Consider the following 21,590-nt stretch of genomic DNA (forward strand, 5'->3'; position numbering starts at 1 on the left):
TGGATAATCCTGAATAATAGATGAAATACATTTTACAAGAAAAGTTGGTGCTCAATCAATAAGCAGGGCTGAAACCTAAATGGATGAGGGAATGCTCGATCAAGGGTTAAGGGTTTACCACTGGTCCTCCCATCTCAATGTGAATGGCGCACTAGTTAACGAGATGCACATTTTCCAGCTAGCGCGCATTGATACGCTCATGTGAGCAGGTTCGGCTTGTCAGTCACACTTTGAACGGCGCTGTGGCGCTCACCACCACCACTAGATCCTCCAGCAGCAGCACCAGTGACTCGCCATCCTCCTTCGCCCTGCCATTGACCACTGAAAGATCCTTACGGAACGCATAAATCCGAGGATGAACGCTTTGTGAGGAGTCACTGCTGCTAAGCCGAGGGCGACTCACTCAACTGCCAGTGGAGGGGTGGATAGAGGAGCGATCTGCCGAGCCGTTTCGCCTTACGGACGCTCGCCTCAAGTGAAGGAGGTGTGGGGGGACTTTGCCATGGTCCGGCTCGAGGACATCTTTGTTGCCCTGATTCTCGTGGGCTGTGCGGGTAAGACACTTTCATCAACTCACTTTAAAGTGTGCTATTCTGATTACCATCAGTAGGAGAAGCAACGAGGAGTGTCGGTCGCCATCCTTGGGTCTTCCCTCTCCTCCGCCCCCCAAGGATCCCTGTTAGGCAGGTGCTGCAGCTAATGCTAATTCTAATTCTAATTCTTCTCATTTGCCCTCCGTGCAAGATATTCATCCCCCACCATACACTCTCTTTGGATTTTGAACGCTGACTTTGCATTATTTAGTATGGCATAAATTGTGGTCCTCCACAAGGGGCGGACGTGGGGCAGTCTCGGAGGTTGAAAAGGGGGAGGGTGTGGATAATGTGTGGGGTAATGTGTCAAGGGGATTTATGTTGGCCTCCATCCACTGCTGTGTTGTTGTCGTCCACTGCGCTTGTGTGGATCTGTTTGGTATGGATGGGGAGTAACGATGTGCTCCCATTTAACCGTTTATTGGGTGCCTATTTAAATAATTGTTTTCCACTGACGGCGCCAGATGTCCAAAGCATTTTGCCTTGGAGAAATGCTGCCGACCCGATGAGAACCTATAACAATGACACCGAAACCTGAGCCTTCACACTCGGTCCGCTCATGCAAAATGGGAAATGTGTTTATTTATTCAAATGTTCACAGCAAATGTTCTTATTGAATTTATTTGAATGCTTTTGGTTTCTAAAATCTTAAGTAAGATAGACAAAACTGCTATTCTGCTCTTTAGAATGTTCATCTATTTTTTAAAACATTTTATTTCACAATAAAAACAAAGCTAGTTTCAAATTTTAATTATTTGTTATTAATGGTATATTATTTATCAACTTTAGAGTGTTGTTGGGACCCATAACGAGTGTTTCTCGGTATTCATTCATTTTTTATTTTGTTTTTATTGCAATTTTATTTATTAATTTGCAGATTCTAAGCTGCTACTTTCCTTCCTTTGGATTTTAAGGTTTATAGCTCAAGGTACCTTGTATGTAATCAAATTTAGTTTTGGTCGTATTTGATGGGTGGTTCGAAAATTACAGTAGTTTAGAATTTTCTATTGTATCAAAAAAAAATCGTTAAAAAAACATTTAACAATAGAACAAAATATCTACTTATTATTGAGACCTGGCATCCCCATTACATTTCTGCTCATGTAGGCCCCACTTGATCTATACCAAATATTAATAACACAAGACCCAACCTGTGACCTCATCCCATACGAACACCAGCTCTTTTTGATACAAAGTTTTTTTTCAATGAACAAAAATATTCACTTGACCTACAAAAGGTTAAAAGGATACAAAGTGAGAGTTACTGGGCGATAGAGCAGACTTGTAATTCACCTGTTATTGTGTACAGGAGGTGCAGTGAGGAGGGGATTAATGGAGGAGGGTGGCCCTTGACAGGCCATGTTGGGCTGCATGGCGCCCATCAAGGGTCTGTCAGGGAAAGCGCCGCTTCATTTGCTCTCTCTCAAGCACACTGATGCATTCTCACAAACACACACACATGCAAACTCCTACTCTGAATCATCTGTTATGTAAGCCGATTCCCTGATAAAGGCTTTGAAATGAGATCCTCTAAGTTGGTGAAATGTGTCATTATGTAAGCAGTTGTGGTGGTATGGGGGTGCCTTTTCAGATTACATTTGTGATAAACTCATCAGACATTTAAGTTAATAATTAAAGAGTTGATGTGAGGATTGACGTGTGGTATCGAGTGATGCACAGTTCGGAGTGGGATAGCCGTCTAATCTGTTTTGCAGAGGGAGTGTAGGAAGGAAGGGTGTTCCTCAAGGCGGGGAAAATGCTGAGAGAGGGAGTAATTGCTCTAACTCCTCCTTGCGTGCTTACAGGTTTGCGAGAAGAACGTCACGACTGCGCTTTGTAGATCACGTGCCTCCCTTGCCGCTTTGTTGTGAGAAAACCACCCAGCCGGCATGCACAGTAAAGGGTGACGACATTCATCACTGGAGCAAATGGCACTTTGTTATGCATGAAACCACTCAAATGGCTACAGTATTAAGAGAAAAGCCTTCAGCGCGTACAATCTCATTTTGATTGAGATACATGTGCATGCTAGGGGTGCAAATCAAAAAGAAGCATGTTTCTTTTTGATTGTTTCGAAGTGTTGACCATGCGTGAAGGAGAATTTAATTGGACTCAAGAAACAGCTATATCTGATTGCTGTTTAGTTATATTATTCTGTTGGAAATAAAACGCAACATTGAGATGTTATTATTTTGGGTAAAATATTTTTCCCATGCCTGTAGAGTAGAATAGGACAGTAAATAATAACCGACAGAAGGCAACATAACCACGGACAGACAAATGACGGCACCCCCAACAGGCACTTTAAATTCACAGACAGTGGCTGATGACAATCACAAATACCTGGGTCGCTCAAGGGAAGGAGAGCCAGAAAAGACACAGCAGGTGACACTCATGTACAATATTACAGACAGGACACCAGAAAAAACGACCAAATCCCACAAAACATGACAGCGTCTGGTCAGTATAATCGGGTCATGTGAGTAAAGAACATGTTATATTGGCCATATTGCTTAAAAGGAAGGAAAGTAAGCTCTACACGATTTTGCCCTTTTAATGTTCATGTTGCCAGCTCACTTGTTTACAGTGGAATTGTATCTTTTAGTCCATGTTACATCACTGCGGTGATGACACAGACTCGTTCCACAATGCTCTAAGCATAAGATGGACATGTGGCTGATTTGCAAAGGCTGCACGGTTCCTTATGTACATCTTAAAACTGCCAAAATCCTGCAGTACACTAGAATCATCCTCTTATTTATGACTAATCAACATACCACTGAAAATAAAACCCAATTGCATTCCTTTTGAAATCAGCTGAGTCTCTTTTGGTCTTTTGCAAATTTTTAATATGCAAACAAGCCTGTGGGCAGTGTCTAGTTTTATTATGCAAATTCATATTAAAAGAGACACAGACGCGTTTGGGAAGGAGCTCCTATGAGAAAAAAGGGCAGGTAAAATGCAAAGGGTGGTTTAGAGTTTACTTCCTATTTTTTTATGTTTTCGTGCAAATGTTAAGAGTATTTAAGTAGACTAAACTGAATCCTTTGTTTTTAAACATGCTACAGGTCATTGTAAAATTCCCTTTCTCACATTCGAACCGTTTATGAAAATATTATTTTGTTTGATGGTTTATCAGTGAAAGTAAGAGGTCACAGATAGAGAGACTGTGATTTTCACCTCTTCAGTACTACTCGAGTCTATGGTGAAGGGGAGTGGATTAGACAGATCCAGGTCTAAAACGTTGAAAGGAGAAGTGCTGCCTCAGGATGCAGAAAAGATGACATTACACGTTCACGTGACATAGTAAGGCAGCACTATGGGAGGTCCATAAATGGCTCTCCTTTAACACGGGCTCACAGCAAAGAGACAGTGATAACTATTTTCTAAAAGATCAGGTTACACAGTTACACATAACAGAAATTTTTGTAACAGCTCTTTGACAAATCAAGCTGTCATTCGTTTTGTAATTTTACTAATCTTTACATATCCAGCAAGATGGAATGATGTCAGCTCCAGCTAGAAATTAGAACAGTGTGTTCTTGCCGCTCATTATATTAAAATGAGGCCAGTTTGCTGAGCGCGGCATCCCTGTGGACACAAACATTAGTTTGTCAAAGCTTTAGGCATATGTTGCCCTCGACTTTGCTGGATTTAGAGAAGGGATCCATCAAGGTTTCTGTAGGAACATGCTTGGCACACTGATTAAATGCCAATGTTTAGGATTAGGCTGCCATAGACTCTTAATATCAGTCTGTTTTTCGGTTCATAGTACTAGGGCTTTTCCGATAACATTAAAACTGCTCGAGTCATTTCAATGCAAATTTTGTAGAGTTGTCAAACATCTTAAATTTATGTAAATATGTTATAGCCGTCGCCTTTACTACAATTTATCTCCGAAATGATAAAGTGACTGTGTTTCCATATAAACTGAATTGTCATAAAACAAAGATGCAAGGGTTTCACAACTTGCTGACTTGGAAAATAAAGTGTTTCTTAAAGCTTTTTTTACGAATTGCCAGTTCCCCAGCCTTTGTTTTTTCATGTACTCATTTGTAATTCAAAAGAAATGTAGGGAAAGACAAGGCTGAATTTCAAATTGAAGTCATTACAGCCTTGAATGAGGTACTCAGACTCACGTGTAATGTTGTACACTATCCATGCTGGAGGGTACCTTGCCCCATCTGTGAAAGAAATGCTTATGACTACTCACAAATCAAACCTAAAAGCTAGCACACATTATGTTTGATTGAGGGAAAACAGTGGCCATTATAAAGCAACATGCTGATGGCTAGAATTTATCTTTCCACTTCTTTTGTTCGGCAGAATACATTCACTTATGCATTCATGTGCATTATGCTACGTTCCATATTGAACAACTATGGGATGCATCACTAAGCTCAGAGCAGGTTGAATTCCTAGCTTCTGTGCCTCAGGGTGTGTTTTGATGTAGTCACCATAGCGTGTCCCTTTACTAACTTCACGTTCTTTTATGAGCAAACTCATCTTTGACTGGAAAAGTAGAGACGCCTCCAGTAAGGTAATATTATTTTTACCATTATTATGGTTGGGTAAGAAGAAAAAAAACCTTTAGCCAAAGTTGTGACAATGAGTTGTAGTAGTATGGCGCCTCATTTTAATCAATAATTAGATCACACTAAGTGTCTATCTCTGGGGTCGCTGTAGATGCTCAAGCCGTATGTGATCCACTTCAAAATGGTGTCACTGATTCTTGCAGATAAATTGCTCAGCTTAAAATGAGACATTTTACAATTAAAACTTCTGTGTTCAAAATTGTGTCATTGAGTTGAATAAATCAGCCTCCAGGTGGATTTCTTTCATAGCTACCCAAGGGCATAGGAGAACATTTTTATTGTTATTAATTTACCTGGCAACATCTGCAGGGAACAACCAAGTTTGTATGTTATTGCTTCATAACTTGGCATAAATATTTTAGTACAAACCTGAACAAAACAGCAAAAAGTTGTAGGAGCAGGAATGACGCTTATTATTGCAATTGATTTTCTTAGATTGTGGAGAATGACACACACAAAAACATGATTTACTAATGTGCCCTGGCATGAAAACAAAAATAAATACTCTTTTAAATGAATCCATTTCTCAAAGGTGATATTTTTCACTCTGTAATTTGAGTGCTTCACATTCACCTTGACCTTTTCTGCAAGTTTGTTGTGGATTGATCCCAATGAATATTTAATGACCCTTGAATGGCCATCACACTATATCAGTGATGCCTGATAAATTGAACACTTGCTGATACCCTGAAAATGCATGCCTTCGGTTATTTGGTTTACACATAGTTTGCATTAAATCTCTACCCCTTAAGTCTTTGTGGGCACATACCTCAATGCTTTCCCCTTTCTCATGTACCCCAGGCTCTCTGAGCGGCTGTTGAGGATAATGTACACATCCTGTTCAAGTTGCTTCATGGAAATCAGCAGTAATATCATTGAAGCCTGACTACAGTGCTAGCAGACTCAGTTAACAGGAGGTTCCGATAGAAGATTTGCAGAGATTAGAGGCCTCCTTTGAGTTAGAGGTCACTAGACCGTCACAGTAAGCTTGTCTGTGGCAGGCTGACTAATTAGGTGTGGACTATAAGCAGGTCTCTTTTCTAAGTTGAAAGTCCAATAAACTGTGCAGTTGTTGATAACAGTTCTCAGTTTTAGAACCAATGCCTTCCGTTTAGTAGCCAAAAATTAATGCTGATATTTTTACGAACCTTAGATTTACATGGACTGTTGGACAGCTTCCATCAGTGGTATTAAGTAGAGGACATGCATCTGAAGTGATCAGTAATTATGGAATCTGAAGCTGTAGTGGTGTCGGCGCTTGTAATGCTACAGCAATTGTGTATTTACTCTTACGGCTCTGACCTGGAATCAAGTGGAGTGTATTTTTGATTGGATTATTGTTACATTTGTAAGAGTTTATTAATTTCAGGTCTTTAGGTCAGATGGCATTGACGGTACTAAAATTCTAGCAGTCTTTAATGTATTTTGTGATACAGCAATTACTTATTTAAATCGGTTAGAATATAAAGGATTTTTATTTATTATTTTTATAAATTATTATTCATTATAGTAACCATCATTCCCATGTTTTATGCAATGCTGAAAAGTTGATCCGTCTTAAAAAATGGCTGTTTTACCCTTTTGCAAGGATACATCTATGTACCTGAATTGTAACATTTTGCACAGAAGTGTGTTCTCTTTAGTAAAGATGTGGGATTCAATTACTGGATATTTCTTGTCCTGAGTACTCGTAATACAATAGAAAGCCATTCATTTTTACAATCTAATTTGCCTGTATTTAAACTAATTTACCTGTAATATTAAAGTGAATGAATTTCAATGTTATTTTTAGCCTTTCCGTAATTCATATGCAATACGCTGTTTAAATTGAAAATCCTGGTTTCAATTCATAGATTTTAAGGATAAAACTTGAAGATTAAATAATCCTGTGAATAAAATTAGCCTGGGAGGAAGAAAAAGAGTTTCTGCATGAGGATGAGGGATGGCGTAGGAGGTTACAGTGCTTATCATACAGACATCAACACAGAACAAAAAGATTAGTTAAGTTAGTCTTAAAGAAAGCTTTTTTTTTTCTTTTGAAAAATACTTTTACCACACTGGTTTGCTGAGTATAAACCCCCAACATGACATAAGCATGTTGATTGTATAGTTGCCATCTCTTGATGGTCTCTCACAACAATTTCCACTCAGTATGAGTCATTGGCATCCACTGCCGAAGAGCTCTTTTACTGTTGCTGCCAGTAGACGCCGGATGCACCACAAACCCCACCGTGCATCTTTTTCATGAATGCCATAAACTATAAAAGCAGATGACAGCCCTCGAGGAGCAAAAGAAACCAGTACTTATCACTGCTGAAATACCCCAGTCAATATGGGGACATTGCATACAATTCTAAAATTACAGTGATTGAATAAGCAAAACACAAGCCCACCTCTTCCAGCAACTTAGTTTACATATGACGTATTTGGATATCAGTCATGCTTGTAACTTGCTACTCCTAGTCAAAGAAATAAAACATATTTTGTATTAACACTGGAAACTTAAACATTTAAAGGAATATAAGAAGCATATGGTTATGCTCGCGACAATTTTTTTTTCTTCTATATTATGGGACAAAGCTGCAACAAAATTGAATATTCTTTCTTTCTCCAGCCATAATTCTACCCTTTCATTCACCTTGCTTTAGCATAATACGCCTTTTTTAATGAAAAAAAATCCTTGCTTTGTTTGGGAGATGTTCTTTTTCAGTGCATTCAATAGTATATTCTTGAGAATATCCATAAGTCCTTTCTATTAAAAGATTTATTAGTTTTAGTCTTTGACTGAAAATGCTGCTAGAATCTAGAGTCAATCCCAGGGAGGAAAATTCAAATCCCAAGTGTTTAACCAGATCCCAGTGTCTATTTTTACTGTCCTGCCTCTGATTGGTCAACAAGATGTGTGTCTACGTGTGTGTAATCTTATTGTAAGGTGCCTCGTGCCATCTGTTGTTCTCAAAGGAGCTGCTGCAAAGACTTGGTCACGTCAAACAACCTTGGAAGGGATGTGATGTAGAAGTAGCATTAATGTTTCTCATCAGTTAATGGATTTAATTGAAATACTTCTGATGAGTGAAGCCAAATATCCCGAAGTACACTGTATTTCCTAGCAGCATAACATAACAAAATCAGAGTAATGTAGTTATATAATACCGACAAATGAAGAAGATCCAAAGAAATTAATGAAGTCAAATGTTTCTCTGGACACAAAAACACATACTATAGAAAATATGCAGATTTGAATTGGACTGGCAGTAGACTAATAGTCAAATGGATTTTTTCTATTGGACAAGAGACCTCTCTACATAAAAGCAAAATAATGTGATCATGGAATAGGCCAATTATAAAAAAAAATAAAAATTCAATGAATCGCCTAAATACTGAGTTAAGGGTAGGGAGCACTCATTTTTGTAGATATGATATGAAACGATGGTTGCATCCTAACACTGGGCTTCATTCAGGCGGAGACTAAAGTGTGTCCTGTGATTATTACTATTTGGACTGCCGCTGTTCGTAAGATCATCATGGGGTGTGCATGTTGGCATCGCTTGCAGGGTATAAAATCAAATGATCGACCAAAATAAAAACTGAGCTTGCCACCATTACAGTATTCATTGGTGAACCTTTCTCTCTCAATTTCTTTCACTCTGTTCCTCTCTCTAACTATCTCTCCCTCTCTCTATCAATCTATCTCTTCCTCTCTTTTTAATATAATTTAGAAATAATCATTCATTCGTTCATTCTTCCATACCGCCCATCCTCGAAATGGTTGCTCGAGCTTAACCCAGTTGTCTTCGGGCGAAAAAACAGCCAACACCCTAGACTGGTTCCCAGCCAGTCACAGAAATAATCCCATTCTAATTTTTAAAAAGTGATTATTTTTTTCTTCCACATCTCATGGGTAAAAATACTGGCTATTCTATTTACCCTCATCAAGAAGTCAGATGTTTGTCAGGTAAAGACAGGCCATATAACTATGACAGAACCGTCCACAATAATTCATAGTGTAATTTTCCAGATGTAACAAATTAGCTTCTGAGCAGATCAGATTACTAATGTGCAGTCCTCAAAGAGATTTATTTTAAAAAGTACTTACTGGAGGAGACTTATTTCACATCCATATCAAAAGGATACAGTAAATCCGTCTGATAGCAACACTGAAGCAATGGCGTGGTCTGATAGCTAAAGATCCCTGGTTGAGAGATTATTTAAAGAGGAGAAATTCAGTGTACGTTTATATGCATATTGACGCCTCTGTGAATCGCACTCTAGAGTTGTAGCAGGTAATCATTCCCATTTTCCTCCCTCTTAAATGTATACCTTTTCTAATTAGCAATTGAAGATCCAGACTACCAGTTAATGACATTTTCTTTCTGCTTCATGTCTCCTGTTGCTGATAGATAACATTATTTGCATCCCTTTATGACTGCAGGATTGCAAGAGGAGACTGAGCAATAAAAGCACCTAAGTAATTTTCATTGCTATTATGTTGTAAATTTTTCTTTATAGAGATGGGAAGATGAAGGCTTTGATTTAAAAAGGAATAGAAGCTTCATTATTGATTTCTTGTGTCATGGGTGTGCCAGTTGATCTATATTTGAATTCACTTTATCCAAGTGGGTAAACCAAGATTTGTTCATTTTTATTGTTACAACAGTCACTGTGTAATGTAAGACCAATCTCTTTAAAGACCTCCATGGATTTTCGAGGTTCTTGCAACGTTATTTCAAAGTAGTTCAAAGGTTTCAATTCAGGATATATGTATAGACAAAATTGTAGTCAGTTGAGCTAGACAAGGAAAAATGTGCTGACTCTAAACAAGCAGCTAAGGTTTTTAACGACAGAATTGTCTTTCAGTGGAGAACATGGACTGCTAAACTGTGGAGAGTGGTCCGTTACACCGCTGTCTTGTTTATAGCGCAATGAGCAAGGTACAGCTACATCTGTTGCATAATGTGCTTGTAGATTGGAACAACCAGTGCTCATTCTCCTTATTCCAATCGTGCTATATAATGACTTCTCTAGTGATGCTCATCCTCTCCTCCTGCTCCCCTTATCTCTTATTTGAATTTTTTTTCCTGAAATTGTGTATTCTCTCCTATTGATTCCTGTATTTCCTTGTGGAGTTACTGGCAGGGTTATCTGACTTGTCCCAGTGTGTCTGCCTGGTAAATGGACAGATAGAGAGAGAGAGAGTGGTGTGCATATGCCAGACTTAGGGATGCTGTGTTGTCCTGGGCAGCTTGTGGCAGGGTGGTCCTTGTTTTACCTCCTGCCTTTCTGATCTTCTTGGCTACTACTTTAATTCCCACTTTGTGAATACAGAAAATACTAGACATCCATGAAAATGGCAAAGTTACTGTGTATTCCCCTGCAAGGATTCCCCCTAAACATTTAAATGGCTTTGTTTTTTTTTTTTTTTTACAAATCCAGCGGATTTGGCCTTGCTTTTCGATGGGAATGTGTCATGGCTAGCTGTAACAGGGGATCCATGAGGGATTACATGATTAGTAGAGAAGAATTAGCTTTTTTTTTAAAATCAAGACTGTCCTCTGGTGTTTCATTGTGTTTGCAAAGATGCTAACATGTCAGTCATTGTTCAGGCTACACAGACTCCCCATTCTTTAGGGAAAAAAGACATTACGCTGACCACAGAATTCAGTCTCCAAGAGGGAGACTTTCTATTACATTGCTTTATGCATGTCACTTTTAGTCCAAGAGACAGATTGCTCATACAGACATGAGCACAGGTCTCAAAGTTCACTGCTAGCCCTGGGGGGAATGTACATTTTCCCCCTGTGCCTCTGTGGCATGATTTTGATCCGATATTATGGTAATTGTGCAACATGCTTTGAGTTTAAGCTTACAATTAATCATGCATATTCATTTTATAGTCCTCCCTTGTCTTTAAAAAAAATCTGGTACCAAATACTCAATGTCATCATGCTCTTTTTTTCTTCTTCCATGGAATCATTACAGTAGTACACAGGCTGATGGGCCACAGAAGCCCTGCTTTCCACATCCCTGGGCCTTTGCTGTGTGATGCACAGCTGAGGCAGATGCTGAGGGGCACTTAGACAAAATTGCCTGAATGAGAGCGAATTCTGCTCTGCAACTGAAGTGTAGTGCTCGACTGTTCTCAGATATGCTTTTTTTGCCAAAGAAAAAGCGATGTCTCAAAGGAAGGCTTAGTTCAATTAGTAAGAGTTTTATGACGCTTAGGATTCATTATTGGTTGGAATTTTTCTTTTTTTAATAATTCTAAAGCCACCAAAGGATTGGGCAAGATTACAAACAGTCTTATCTTTAGTACAGTTTCTTCTTGTTGTTTTTATACCCCCAATTTTAAATATGCACTAAACACTCAAGAAACTAGTGTATTACTATCTGGCAAATATTCAAAACAAAAATGATGGCAATCAATGTTTCACACCTTATTAAAATGGATGTTTAGTTTGTAAATTTCCAATGTGGGATATGCTTCTCATGTAGTGTAACAGAAATTATACAATACATTTCATGTTACGACTATGGCAGCCAATTCCTTTCTGAGGGCCAATAGAAATTTGAATAATTTAAACAGATGTATTATGGATTCTGCTGCTGTTGCCTCTGCTGCACTTTCTTGTTGTGTAAAATCGGAAATTACCAATGGATCCCTACTGACATTGACGCAGATTAGATGTGAAATGTTTATTTTTCACTTTACAATATTTGTATGATTGCTCTGCCAAAGACCACCGAGGTAATTAACCAAACAAATAGAGGAAACGAATATTAGTTTGTCATTTCAATGTTTCAGTAGTTGCTTTTTATTTTGGAGAAAACATTTTTTAAACACACTTCAGGGACAGGGGATTACTGTGCACTTCATATGATACATTTCTCTACCATTTACAGAATATTACAAGTATAAAGCTTGCCGGGTTATTGCCATCACAAGGGAGCCACAATCTGAGGATGAAATTAATTGTTTAAATGTAGGCTGTTTAAACATAATGAGGTTTCGAGGTGGAATTTAGTCAGTTTGGATTATGTTGTGGGCAACCTGTGTGGAACCATCACCCCACATGTCAGACCACCAGGGGAAAAAGAGAGGGAGAGAGAAAAACATGTTTCCATGGCAACTGGTAGTGAGGGAGTGAAAATGCAGTTGAGAGACATGAGAAGCAAACAAATACGGTCTTAATTTCTTCAAATGAGCAAATTATTAATATAAAACACTGGTTTCTTGAATCTTGTTAAAGTAATGAAAATCTGGTGGCATTTGAGAGTTAAGACAAAGATTTTTGTGAAAGGGCAGCATTGGAATCATACGTGAATAGTTTTGTTAATAGTTTATCAGGTCAATCGTGTGGTATTGATTGTTGATGTGTGGTGTTTTGATGATTCATTTTAACTTAAATATGGCTTGCATCTTCACGACTCAAACTTTTCTATTAAAGGTTAAATCCCCAAATCCTTATTCAGAAATCAAGATGCGAGAATACCAGCCAGATTGTGCATTTTCTTTTCAGGGAATAGAGAGAATCTGCACAGAGACTCTAACATTCTGACTTGAAAATGAAGCAGAAAAAGATCAATACATTATAAATTAACTTTTGATTAGAGAAAAACATAATTTATGTCGGACAAGAGAGGAAGCAGTGAAGAAAATGTGCAGATGAATAATTTAAGAATGAATTCCCCCCCTAATTATAGCATTTTTAGATTATTTTGAACAATATAAGATTGGTCATATTAATTTATTTGGATCCCTTTAAAATTTAGGCAAGATTTCTAAAGAAATAGATCAGTTTGTTTGGCTGTAACCTCTAGCTTATTATTCTATTAGGTTTGGTACAGTGGCCTTCAAAGGCAAAGTACAAAGTAACCGTCCTCGGAGAACATAAAATAACAATTAAAAATGAGATGCGAGAGAGAATTTTTTCAAAAATGTATTTGCTACTGACCAAAATAATAAACTACCGTGCTTCTTTTTGTATTACAAAAACTTTACTGAATATACAATTATGGTAGTATTACGCTAATAATTTTCGAGGTTATATTCAAGGTATAAAATGTGCTTGTCTACGAGACCCTTGATCTCAGAACTGTGAGGCGGACGTGGTAACCACTCTATAACCGGGGCTGTGTCCTACTAAATAAATTCCTTTGAATATCTGTTGCTTTGCAGGTTCAAAAATGTATACTTGATTTATCTCGAGCCGCTGCTACTCCCCTTGAGGTGTTCCTTAGGGAGGTGTGCCTTACACTCCTTTAGCTCAGTGGTCATTAAACTTTTTAACTCTGACCGTCAACTGTTTGGTGCTTTTGAAGTTCATGTGTGTGCTACGTTGGTAGAATCAATAATGAGCATAATTGTGAAAGTAAAGCGAGTCATAACTCAGGTCGAGGCAAAGACTGATTCACCCGAGGACTTGTTTTAAGATAGCTGAGAGACAGTGGAGAAAAGGGACCACGCACTGCAGATATTCCCCATCTCCATATACTGTATCTGTCTCCTTGCTCTTATCAGTCACTTTCAGCGTAACCGTGGCAAAGTCAGTGTGCTCCTGTAGGGAACCTGAATTAAAATGTTTAAAAAGTCAAGCTCGAGAGGATGGGTTTTGGCAATCATTTTATTTGACTTAAGAACCAGTTGCTGATTACTGTCGCTTAAGGGCTGGCACTCATATCATCTTAATACATGAAACAACCTCTTATCTGTCACATGAGAGCACATGTGCGCTTGGGTAGAATACACAATGCATCAAAAGCTGGGCCAAAGAAAGTATCATGAATTGGAACAAACACTTGTATGACTACACAACAATTAATTCTTTAGCTATATGTTTTGGCTTTTCTTTTACAATAGTTAAGGGCTGGGAACTCTGCACTCGGTACATATTAGCTTTTTGGGTTCATAAATTTAACACCAAAAGTTAGTTTTTGATCCACCAAAACCTGAATTATTGATACTGCAAGCTGCCCCTCAGTCAGCACAATGGTGCTGCATAGATATATGGCATTGGCAACAGCTAAAGAAAATGTTAAATCAAATATCTATTTGCAGATGTCAAATATTTCTTTTCTTTGTGAGAGGTCTTTAGCAACAACTACAAACAGTAGGCCAGCTACGACTCTGCTCCTATGATGTCTGACAGAAACATTCAGATACAAATTTTTCAAATTTAAGACCTTGAGACTTGTTTGTTATATATGATGTAGAGGCATATTCTGTAGGAAAAAAATGCAAAATACTGAATAGACAATTTTAAGGGTCTGTCACATTGGTATTTGCTCGAGCGGTATGTATGGATAGTGCATTTTGTATATATATTTTTTAAATATCACACTCCTTGAAATATTGTTGTTTGTTTGTGTTAGTAAGAAAAAAGACTGCATAAAAAACAGGATGTTATCACCCAGTGACAACCCCAATTTATTATGTTCTACCCAGCATATAATGGTGATCCTAACTGTAACATCACTCAGTTGGAGCATGAACAATTCATGATTCATTTATTAAGTCACCTTGCCAAGAGAAACTGGAACACATGTCCAAAGAGCAATGCTATGTACAACTTAATGGACAAAATTACCCAGAAGTTTTAATTTCCCCATCAACTGGAGAAATTCTCCTAACTGCATTGTTGTTTTTTTGTTTCTTTTTATGGCCCAGGACATGCTCAGACACCCAAAATGAACTCCTGTATATGACGGTGACCTAGTTATGGCAAAACATTCAATCTCCCAGTAGTTTAGTTTCCTATTCATTTTTAAAATCCTTTTCTGTTTCCGGCTTTCCAAAGAATATTACTTTAGCCATGCTAAAGGTCCATTATTTGGTGAGGATATGCGATATAGCAATATTAGATCGTTAAGATCATGCATATGTTGACAATCTCATTTAGCCGACAGATTGTTAAATTGTCTCAAAGTTGTTTACAATACATATCCTGCTCTAGCATCTAGACCTCTGCCGATAACAACTACTTATGGTTACCTTGCCTGACATGAACCAGATGTGACAGTTGCTTGCTAAGTAATACATTGATCTTGGACACTTCAAATGTGTGCTTCAATTCCATGCTTCAATTGGGCACCCTTTGGGTGGTTTTCTGAACTATTCACCTATTTTTGAGAAATCATCAAATATATCATGTGTGCCAGTGGGGGCGGTTGAAATTCTCAGTTACCTCTCAGAGCTCCTGCTTTGCATTGACATGTGCCCCACTGACTCATTTGAAACTGCCATCTGCCATTTGTTATCCATAAATGAATTATATAAGTATAGTGCTTGTGTTTTAGTAAGTAGTAATTTAGAACTTCCTAGTGTCTGTGAGTGTAGAATATGTCTAAAAAATTACACTGACATTTTAATTTGTGCCTGTCTCATCTTGAAACACACTTTCTAACCATTGGTGTGAAGTCTTGGGTTTCAAATTGATTAGTCTCCAGGGGGTTCGCCTTCGGATTCAATTTCCAGTTTCTTGTGTCACTTGCCTCCCCACTCCCTCCGCTTTGAACATGTCTTTGCCCTTTAGCAAGACTTCCACAGCTTTTTAGCCTCTTAAACGTTTGATACAAGAGAGCAATTACTGTCTGCTACCTAACTACACAGTGAAAGGAGCTTTGCATCTGCTTTCCGATAGTACTACTGAGTATCGGGCTATTTTTCGATTTATGTCAAAGAACTCCCAGATTGGGAAAGAGTTTTATTTATTTTTTTGAAACAGGAGAATAATATTGATTCTGCGATCAGCAGGGTGGGCAGATTACTCTGTTTGTACTGAAAAGGAGCTGACATTTACGTGCCGAGAGTGTGATCAGTAGTCCAAAACAAACCATAGGATTTAAAAAAGACGAAAATCCCTGCAGGTCAGTTTGTAGTACACCAAATCTGACAATATGGTTGCAGGTTGTTGAAACTTCTAAAGCCTAGGGTCCTAGGTTACCCATTTTTAGTGTGACACTAATGAGCAGACTCATGGTAATCAACAGCAGTAGTGTAATTAATTGTATTGGATAATAATAATCTATTTTGTACATTTTAGCGTGCATTAAATGTCTACTCTTCAAAAAAAAATTTCACCGTAAGATTAGATGTTTTAATAGATTTGTTACAAAACACTAGAAGACAAAATCAAGTTAATTTTGATCATTCTTTCTCAATACTAGCTGATTCAGTTTGCCTTTTCTCTAAAGCTTCCTACCCTTTGTAATTCCACTTGCTCTCGCCTTGACACCCTGACGATATAGAGCCGGATTTGGGATCTATTTAGTTACATTTCTCAACCCCGGGAAACTAACTGCTCCCCTCGGGAAACAAGTGAAGCTTTGTTCTAATTAGGAAGGCAAAGGCTTCAATCCAGACCCCATTCTGACCAAAAAGAAATGGTCTTTTTGTCATTCAGACATTGATCAAGTCTAGGCTTTTAGAAATCTAGACTTTTCAACTCTGCCTCCATGAGTCTTTTTTGAGTCAGTGTTATTGATATTATTTTATATATTATTAATATCTTGTAATAATCAGACAAGAAAGAGTTGGTATTTTCTAATGAATTTTTAAGAACTTCAATTTAATTTATTATTATTATTATTATTATTTTTTTTTACAAACCTGGGTGGTTAAATTTTCACTGTTTAGTGTCAAGTTAGTGCTATTGCAATAGTGTCCCTTTTCATGACAAAGTTTTATCTCTGTATTCTTTCATTTCATCTTGGATGTTGTTGTGTGTTTTTTTCTAGTGTCACTGGACGTGCAGATCACACCCAATCATGGTGAAATCAGTATCGGGGAGTCCAAATTCTTCATGTGTGAAGGTAAGGATGACAAATCGGCCTGACACTGTAAAATCACACTTTTTGGACAATATACTTGAAACAAAATCCAGATGATAAAATGACTGTGACTGTCAATTTGCATTGACACCAGAGGAAATGGATGGAAGATAATCGCTACATATTGAATTGTTTGTACTCAGTGAAATCTAGGTAAAATGCACAACATCCTAGCGAGTGTAATCACCACCAACACGTGTAATTCCTTGTGTAGTCTTTAAGGTTATGTAATTGTCATTCTGCCTCTGTTGCTGAGTCACACAGCCGGCACTGGTGAAGCGTGAATTGAAGCCCATAAAGCAGACGCTTCAGTGTATAAAACAGAAATGTATCGTCAGCACTATTTGGTCCAGGGGAACTGATTGAGTTTCTTTATTACTTTGTACATATACATTATAGATGCATTGTAGATAGACATTTTCCCCCCTTCACTGTTCTCTAGTTATTGGCGGTGCAAAACACATAGACTGGTTTGGGCCAAGTGGAGAAAGGATAGAACCCAACCGACCCGACATAACGGTGACCCGCAACGACGAGACTTCATCCATCCTCACGCTGTACCGAGCTGTGACAGAGAATGCCGGGACATACAAGTGTGTCGCTACCACTGGAAATCAGCAAGGGGAGTCAACGGTTAACATAAAAATATTCCGTAAGTATTTTCTGTGCAAACTCAAAGCAGAATAAAACAAGCATTTTGTTTATTAAACGTGTAGTATTTATTGTATTGACTACTGTTGGGCAACACATTACTCTCGCTCTTTTTTTGGCATATAGATTTTTCATCAGTTCGATAAATGGTCGGAAGACCGTTACAAGGCTGTTTAATGACTGTCTGTTTTTCAGCCACTGTGATGAAAGTCTTATATTTTCCATAAATGCTGTGCATCAGCACGTCTATCTGAGTTTCCACCCGCTTTTCACTTCTATCGCTGTTTATTTGATAGAATGCAGTAAGCCATGCATATAATGCACATGAGAGCCTGTTTAAATACTTTGATGCTTAGATTTTATATGTTTATTTTACTTTCCGCAAAGGAAAATTCCCATGTATTTTGAAAAGGGGGCATGGCCAGACTACTTTTTTTTAACCTCAATGTCAACCCCCTTTTCCAATTATTGTTTGCACCTGTAGGCACAGACTGTTACAAAGGACACTTTTATCTTTTTAATCTACGGAACGTCACCAGATAAGATTACAGCTCAATCGAGTCTGCAACATTTGACCTGAGTCAAGTGCTTAAGGTCGCCGTAGTGGTTCAATGCCACCAGCAAACTCAATCAATCAGTTTGGTTAGTTAAGAATGGAAGTACACAGCTGTAAATATAGTCAGCCAGGGGAACCTGATTAAATTACATGGAATGTAAACCTGAGCAAACTAATTTCAGGAGGGGAAAACCTGGTTAAAATGACCTAGTTGTTTTAAAATAGCTTGTTTAAAGAATGAATATGGCAAGTTCAGTTTTTAGTAAAATAGAAAAACATTGGGCCATCATTTTTAATACATCTTTGTCATCAATCTGAATTTGAACCTCCAAACCTTATACTTCCAATAGTTGTTAAAGGATATTGCAAGCAGGTTCCTATATAGGAAGAAATCATCGTGTGCAACTTCCCACAAATATGCAAATGTATTTCAAAATATTTTATAGCCTGCTGAGTTGGAGAAATTCAGTTTTAAAGTTGCCCAGTCAGAATCATATCATTTAAAGCTTTGAGAATATGCCTATGCATAAATATATTATAAAACCAATATGTATGAAAAAAACATGTTTAACTTGCTATTCTTTTTTCAGAGAAAATCACCTTCACAAATGCACCATCACCGCAAGAGTTCACTGAAGGGGACACTGCTGTAATAGTGTGTGATGTCATCAGTTCTCCTCCTCCTACCATCCTGTGGAAGTACAGAGGAGCTCGAATACAGATGGAAAAAGATGGTAAGATGGCAATCGAATAAACACAAAATGAAATGTAAATTTAGGTGATTGACAGCGCTCTCATTTCACTCTTACTTTTAAAAAGGGAGGCTAAAAAGTAATTTGCCTTTGAAAGTAAAAATGCAATTGACTGTGCTATTCACCAGAGACCCGAGCAATATCACAGTGTATTGAATGTGATTTCTCTCCCACATCATATCACAAGCTCGCGCGGGGGTTGTAACAGTGATTTGAATTAATGCTATCGAATTTATTAGGCTAACATTTCATTTTAAACCATGTTTTTATAAGGATATATTTTGTTATATACAGTATGTGCTGCATTAATATTGAATATGTTTTGACAGTAGGGGTCTGAATATGTACATAACTATCTATATTGACTTTCTTGGCAATCTTGTGGCTTCAAGTTTTTATTTTTTGCAAGGATTTTTCACCCAATTGAGAAAGGTATATAGAAATATATATATGGTGCAGCGAAACGTTTTAGAGAACTACCTTTGTGGGCTTGTTTGGCATGAAAGTGACCCTGTGTGCACTGTCACAAGGCATTGGCTGAGGGATTTGTTCGTTGTGTGAGGGCTGCATCTTGGTATCGCTGGGAAGCGGATGAGCCAGTATAGTGGCGGGTAAGTGACCAGTGTGGGCTGCTGGTAAAAGGAGTCACAAGAAATTTGCGGATATTATCTCAAATTACTTACAAATTTACTCACTGAATCTGGGTCTGTGCAGTTGAACACAAAATTACTGTTCTTTTGTCTGAGTGGTAACTGGTGGATACATGGGTGATTTGTACCTTTTTAAAAGTTCCACAAATTGACTGAAACCAATTAAGGCCAATTTGATTGTTTCCCATGGAAAACCGGTGGATGTCTACATGAGGTGGGAATCATTTTCACAAAACGAAAATATGAGTAATAGTTAATTTGCTGTGTTTTTTATTACATTTGTTAGAATGTATTATTGAAAAAAGGAAACTATTTGAAAGCAATTAAAAAAAAAACCAGATAACATTAGGCTTTATATTTGTATGCATCACTGGTAAAGGGTCACAAAATCTGAAAATTCTCTTTACCCACTACGAAATATTATTTTTGACATTTTCCAGCGCTGTGTTCTATTGAGCCACTCTTCAAGTTTTGCACTAGTCCATCACAACTCTTGCATGATTCAACAATCCCTAACGATGCTTGTATCTTCTTTATCAAGTTCGCTTTAAGGTGCTGGGTAACAACCATCTTCAAATCCGTGGCATAAAGAAAACAGATGAGGGATCGTACACCTGTGAGGGACGCCTGATGGCCCGCGGCGAGATTGATTTACGGGTTATCAAGGTCGTCGTAAACGGTTAGTAAAATATTTCTTCACCCTGTATGTGTGTGCATGCTTGTATGTATCCTTAGTAGCTTAAGGTACGAATGTGGAAACAGTTGCCCACAGCAACTGGATAGTACAAAGCAGTTATACTAGTCTATGTGTGTGTGTCTCCTTCAGAGTTCAAAGCCATAGGGACAAGGTTTCCAAGATGAAAGTGTTCTGTTTTCAACACTGATTTCGGTTGTGCATCCCCTTCCTGGTTTTCCGTGAATAGAGAAATGACATGCATATATACCTTATCTGTGTGTTTGCACAGTGCTCCCAACAATCAGAGTATGGCAGTCAGAGGTTAATGCCACAGCAGATGTGCGCCAATCTGCCATGTTGACCTGTGCAGTTGATGGTTTTCCTGAACCAATGGTGACTTGGAAAAGGTAACTGTTTCCACCTAGAAAGAGCAATTTAAATGGTGCTACTATACATTTTCTTTGATTCATCAATTGTAATATGGTAGCATTTAATAACCCACAATTTGTTGTCAGATATTTTGGGGGTAATTAGTGATTGGATGCCTTTACTCTTTATCAGGCACTCACTGATCCATTTGATAAATTAGCATTGCCTTCCCTCTCAAATCAAGTGGACGTCTACAAAATCTGTATGTATGTTCTTTTCATCCTACAGCAACACAATAACTTTGGAGGCGGGAGAGAAATACAGCTTCAATGAGGATGGCTCGGAAATGTCCATCATGGATGTGAGGAAGCTCGATGAGGGCGAGTACACCTGCATTGCCAAAAATAAGGCTGGGGAAGCTGAGCAGGAGCTTAGTTTGAGAGTTTTTGGTGAGTGGGAAATACTGACCCTACGTAAGGATAGACTGTGAAGTGTGTAGGCATGACTTTTTGGAGTAGTAGTAGTATGTGCTCTTTTGCCTCTGCCACAGTGGAGTCAGAAATTATAATTAATTATGAGATCTAGAAGTGGTGTTCAGCCACATGGTTTAGCCTACTCTCCTCTGCAATCTATAAATATCCTCCAATTCAAACACAATTGCCATCTTCAAAGCATCGCGCCATCATGTTTTTTTTAATATGCTCCCACACAAACACTAGTGTTAGTTTGTTTTACCTTCACTCTCTCTCTCTCTCTCTCTCTCTGATATCATATTAATATTCTAGTCATTAAATTAAAAAACTAAAATCAATGCGTTATGTGTAATGACACCAGAAACAAGACAGCTGCTCTTTTGTTCATCAAATAATTACCAGTGGCTATTCACAGTTTTAACACAGCATTGCAAATGTGTCCCCTCTAA

General features: G+C 38.1%; 1 protein-coding gene across 10 annotated transcripts in view; it reads left to right on the forward strand.

Annotated features, from left to right (window-relative positions):
• Positions 1 to 201: 201 nt before the first annotated feature.
• ncam1b (neural cell adhesion molecule 1b) overlaps positions 202 to 21,590 on the forward strand; it is a 45,145-nt gene continuing 23,756 nt past the window's right edge. For 7 of the 10 annotated variants that reach the window (XM_077723061.1, XM_077723054.1, XM_077723056.1 and 4 more), the window contains exons 1-7: positions 202 to 554; positions 16,922 to 16,996; positions 17,457 to 17,666; positions 18,812 to 18,955; positions 20,165 to 20,302; positions 20,589 to 20,706; positions 20,957 to 21,117. In XM_077723061.1, the coding sequence (XP_077579187.1) occupies positions 503 to 554; positions 16,922 to 16,996; positions 17,457 to 17,666; positions 18,812 to 18,955; positions 20,165 to 20,302; positions 20,589 to 20,706; positions 20,957 to 21,117 (898 nt within the window). In that variant the 5' untranslated portion in view covers positions 202 to 502. The remainder of the gene's footprint in view (positions 555 to 16,921; positions 16,997 to 17,456; positions 17,667 to 18,811; positions 18,956 to 20,164; positions 20,303 to 20,588; positions 20,707 to 20,956; positions 21,118 to 21,590) is intronic. The other 3 variants (XM_077723063.1, XM_077723064.1, XM_077723062.1) reach the window with 2 other exon arrangements.

Source organism: Stigmatopora nigra, chromosome 8 (genome assembly GCF_051989575.1).
Source record: "Stigmatopora nigra isolate UIUO_SnigA chromosome 8, RoL_Snig_1.1, whole genome shotgun sequence".
In the NCBI taxonomy this organism is placed as follows: domain Eukaryota; kingdom Metazoa; phylum Chordata; class Actinopteri; order Syngnathiformes; family Syngnathidae; genus Stigmatopora; species Stigmatopora nigra.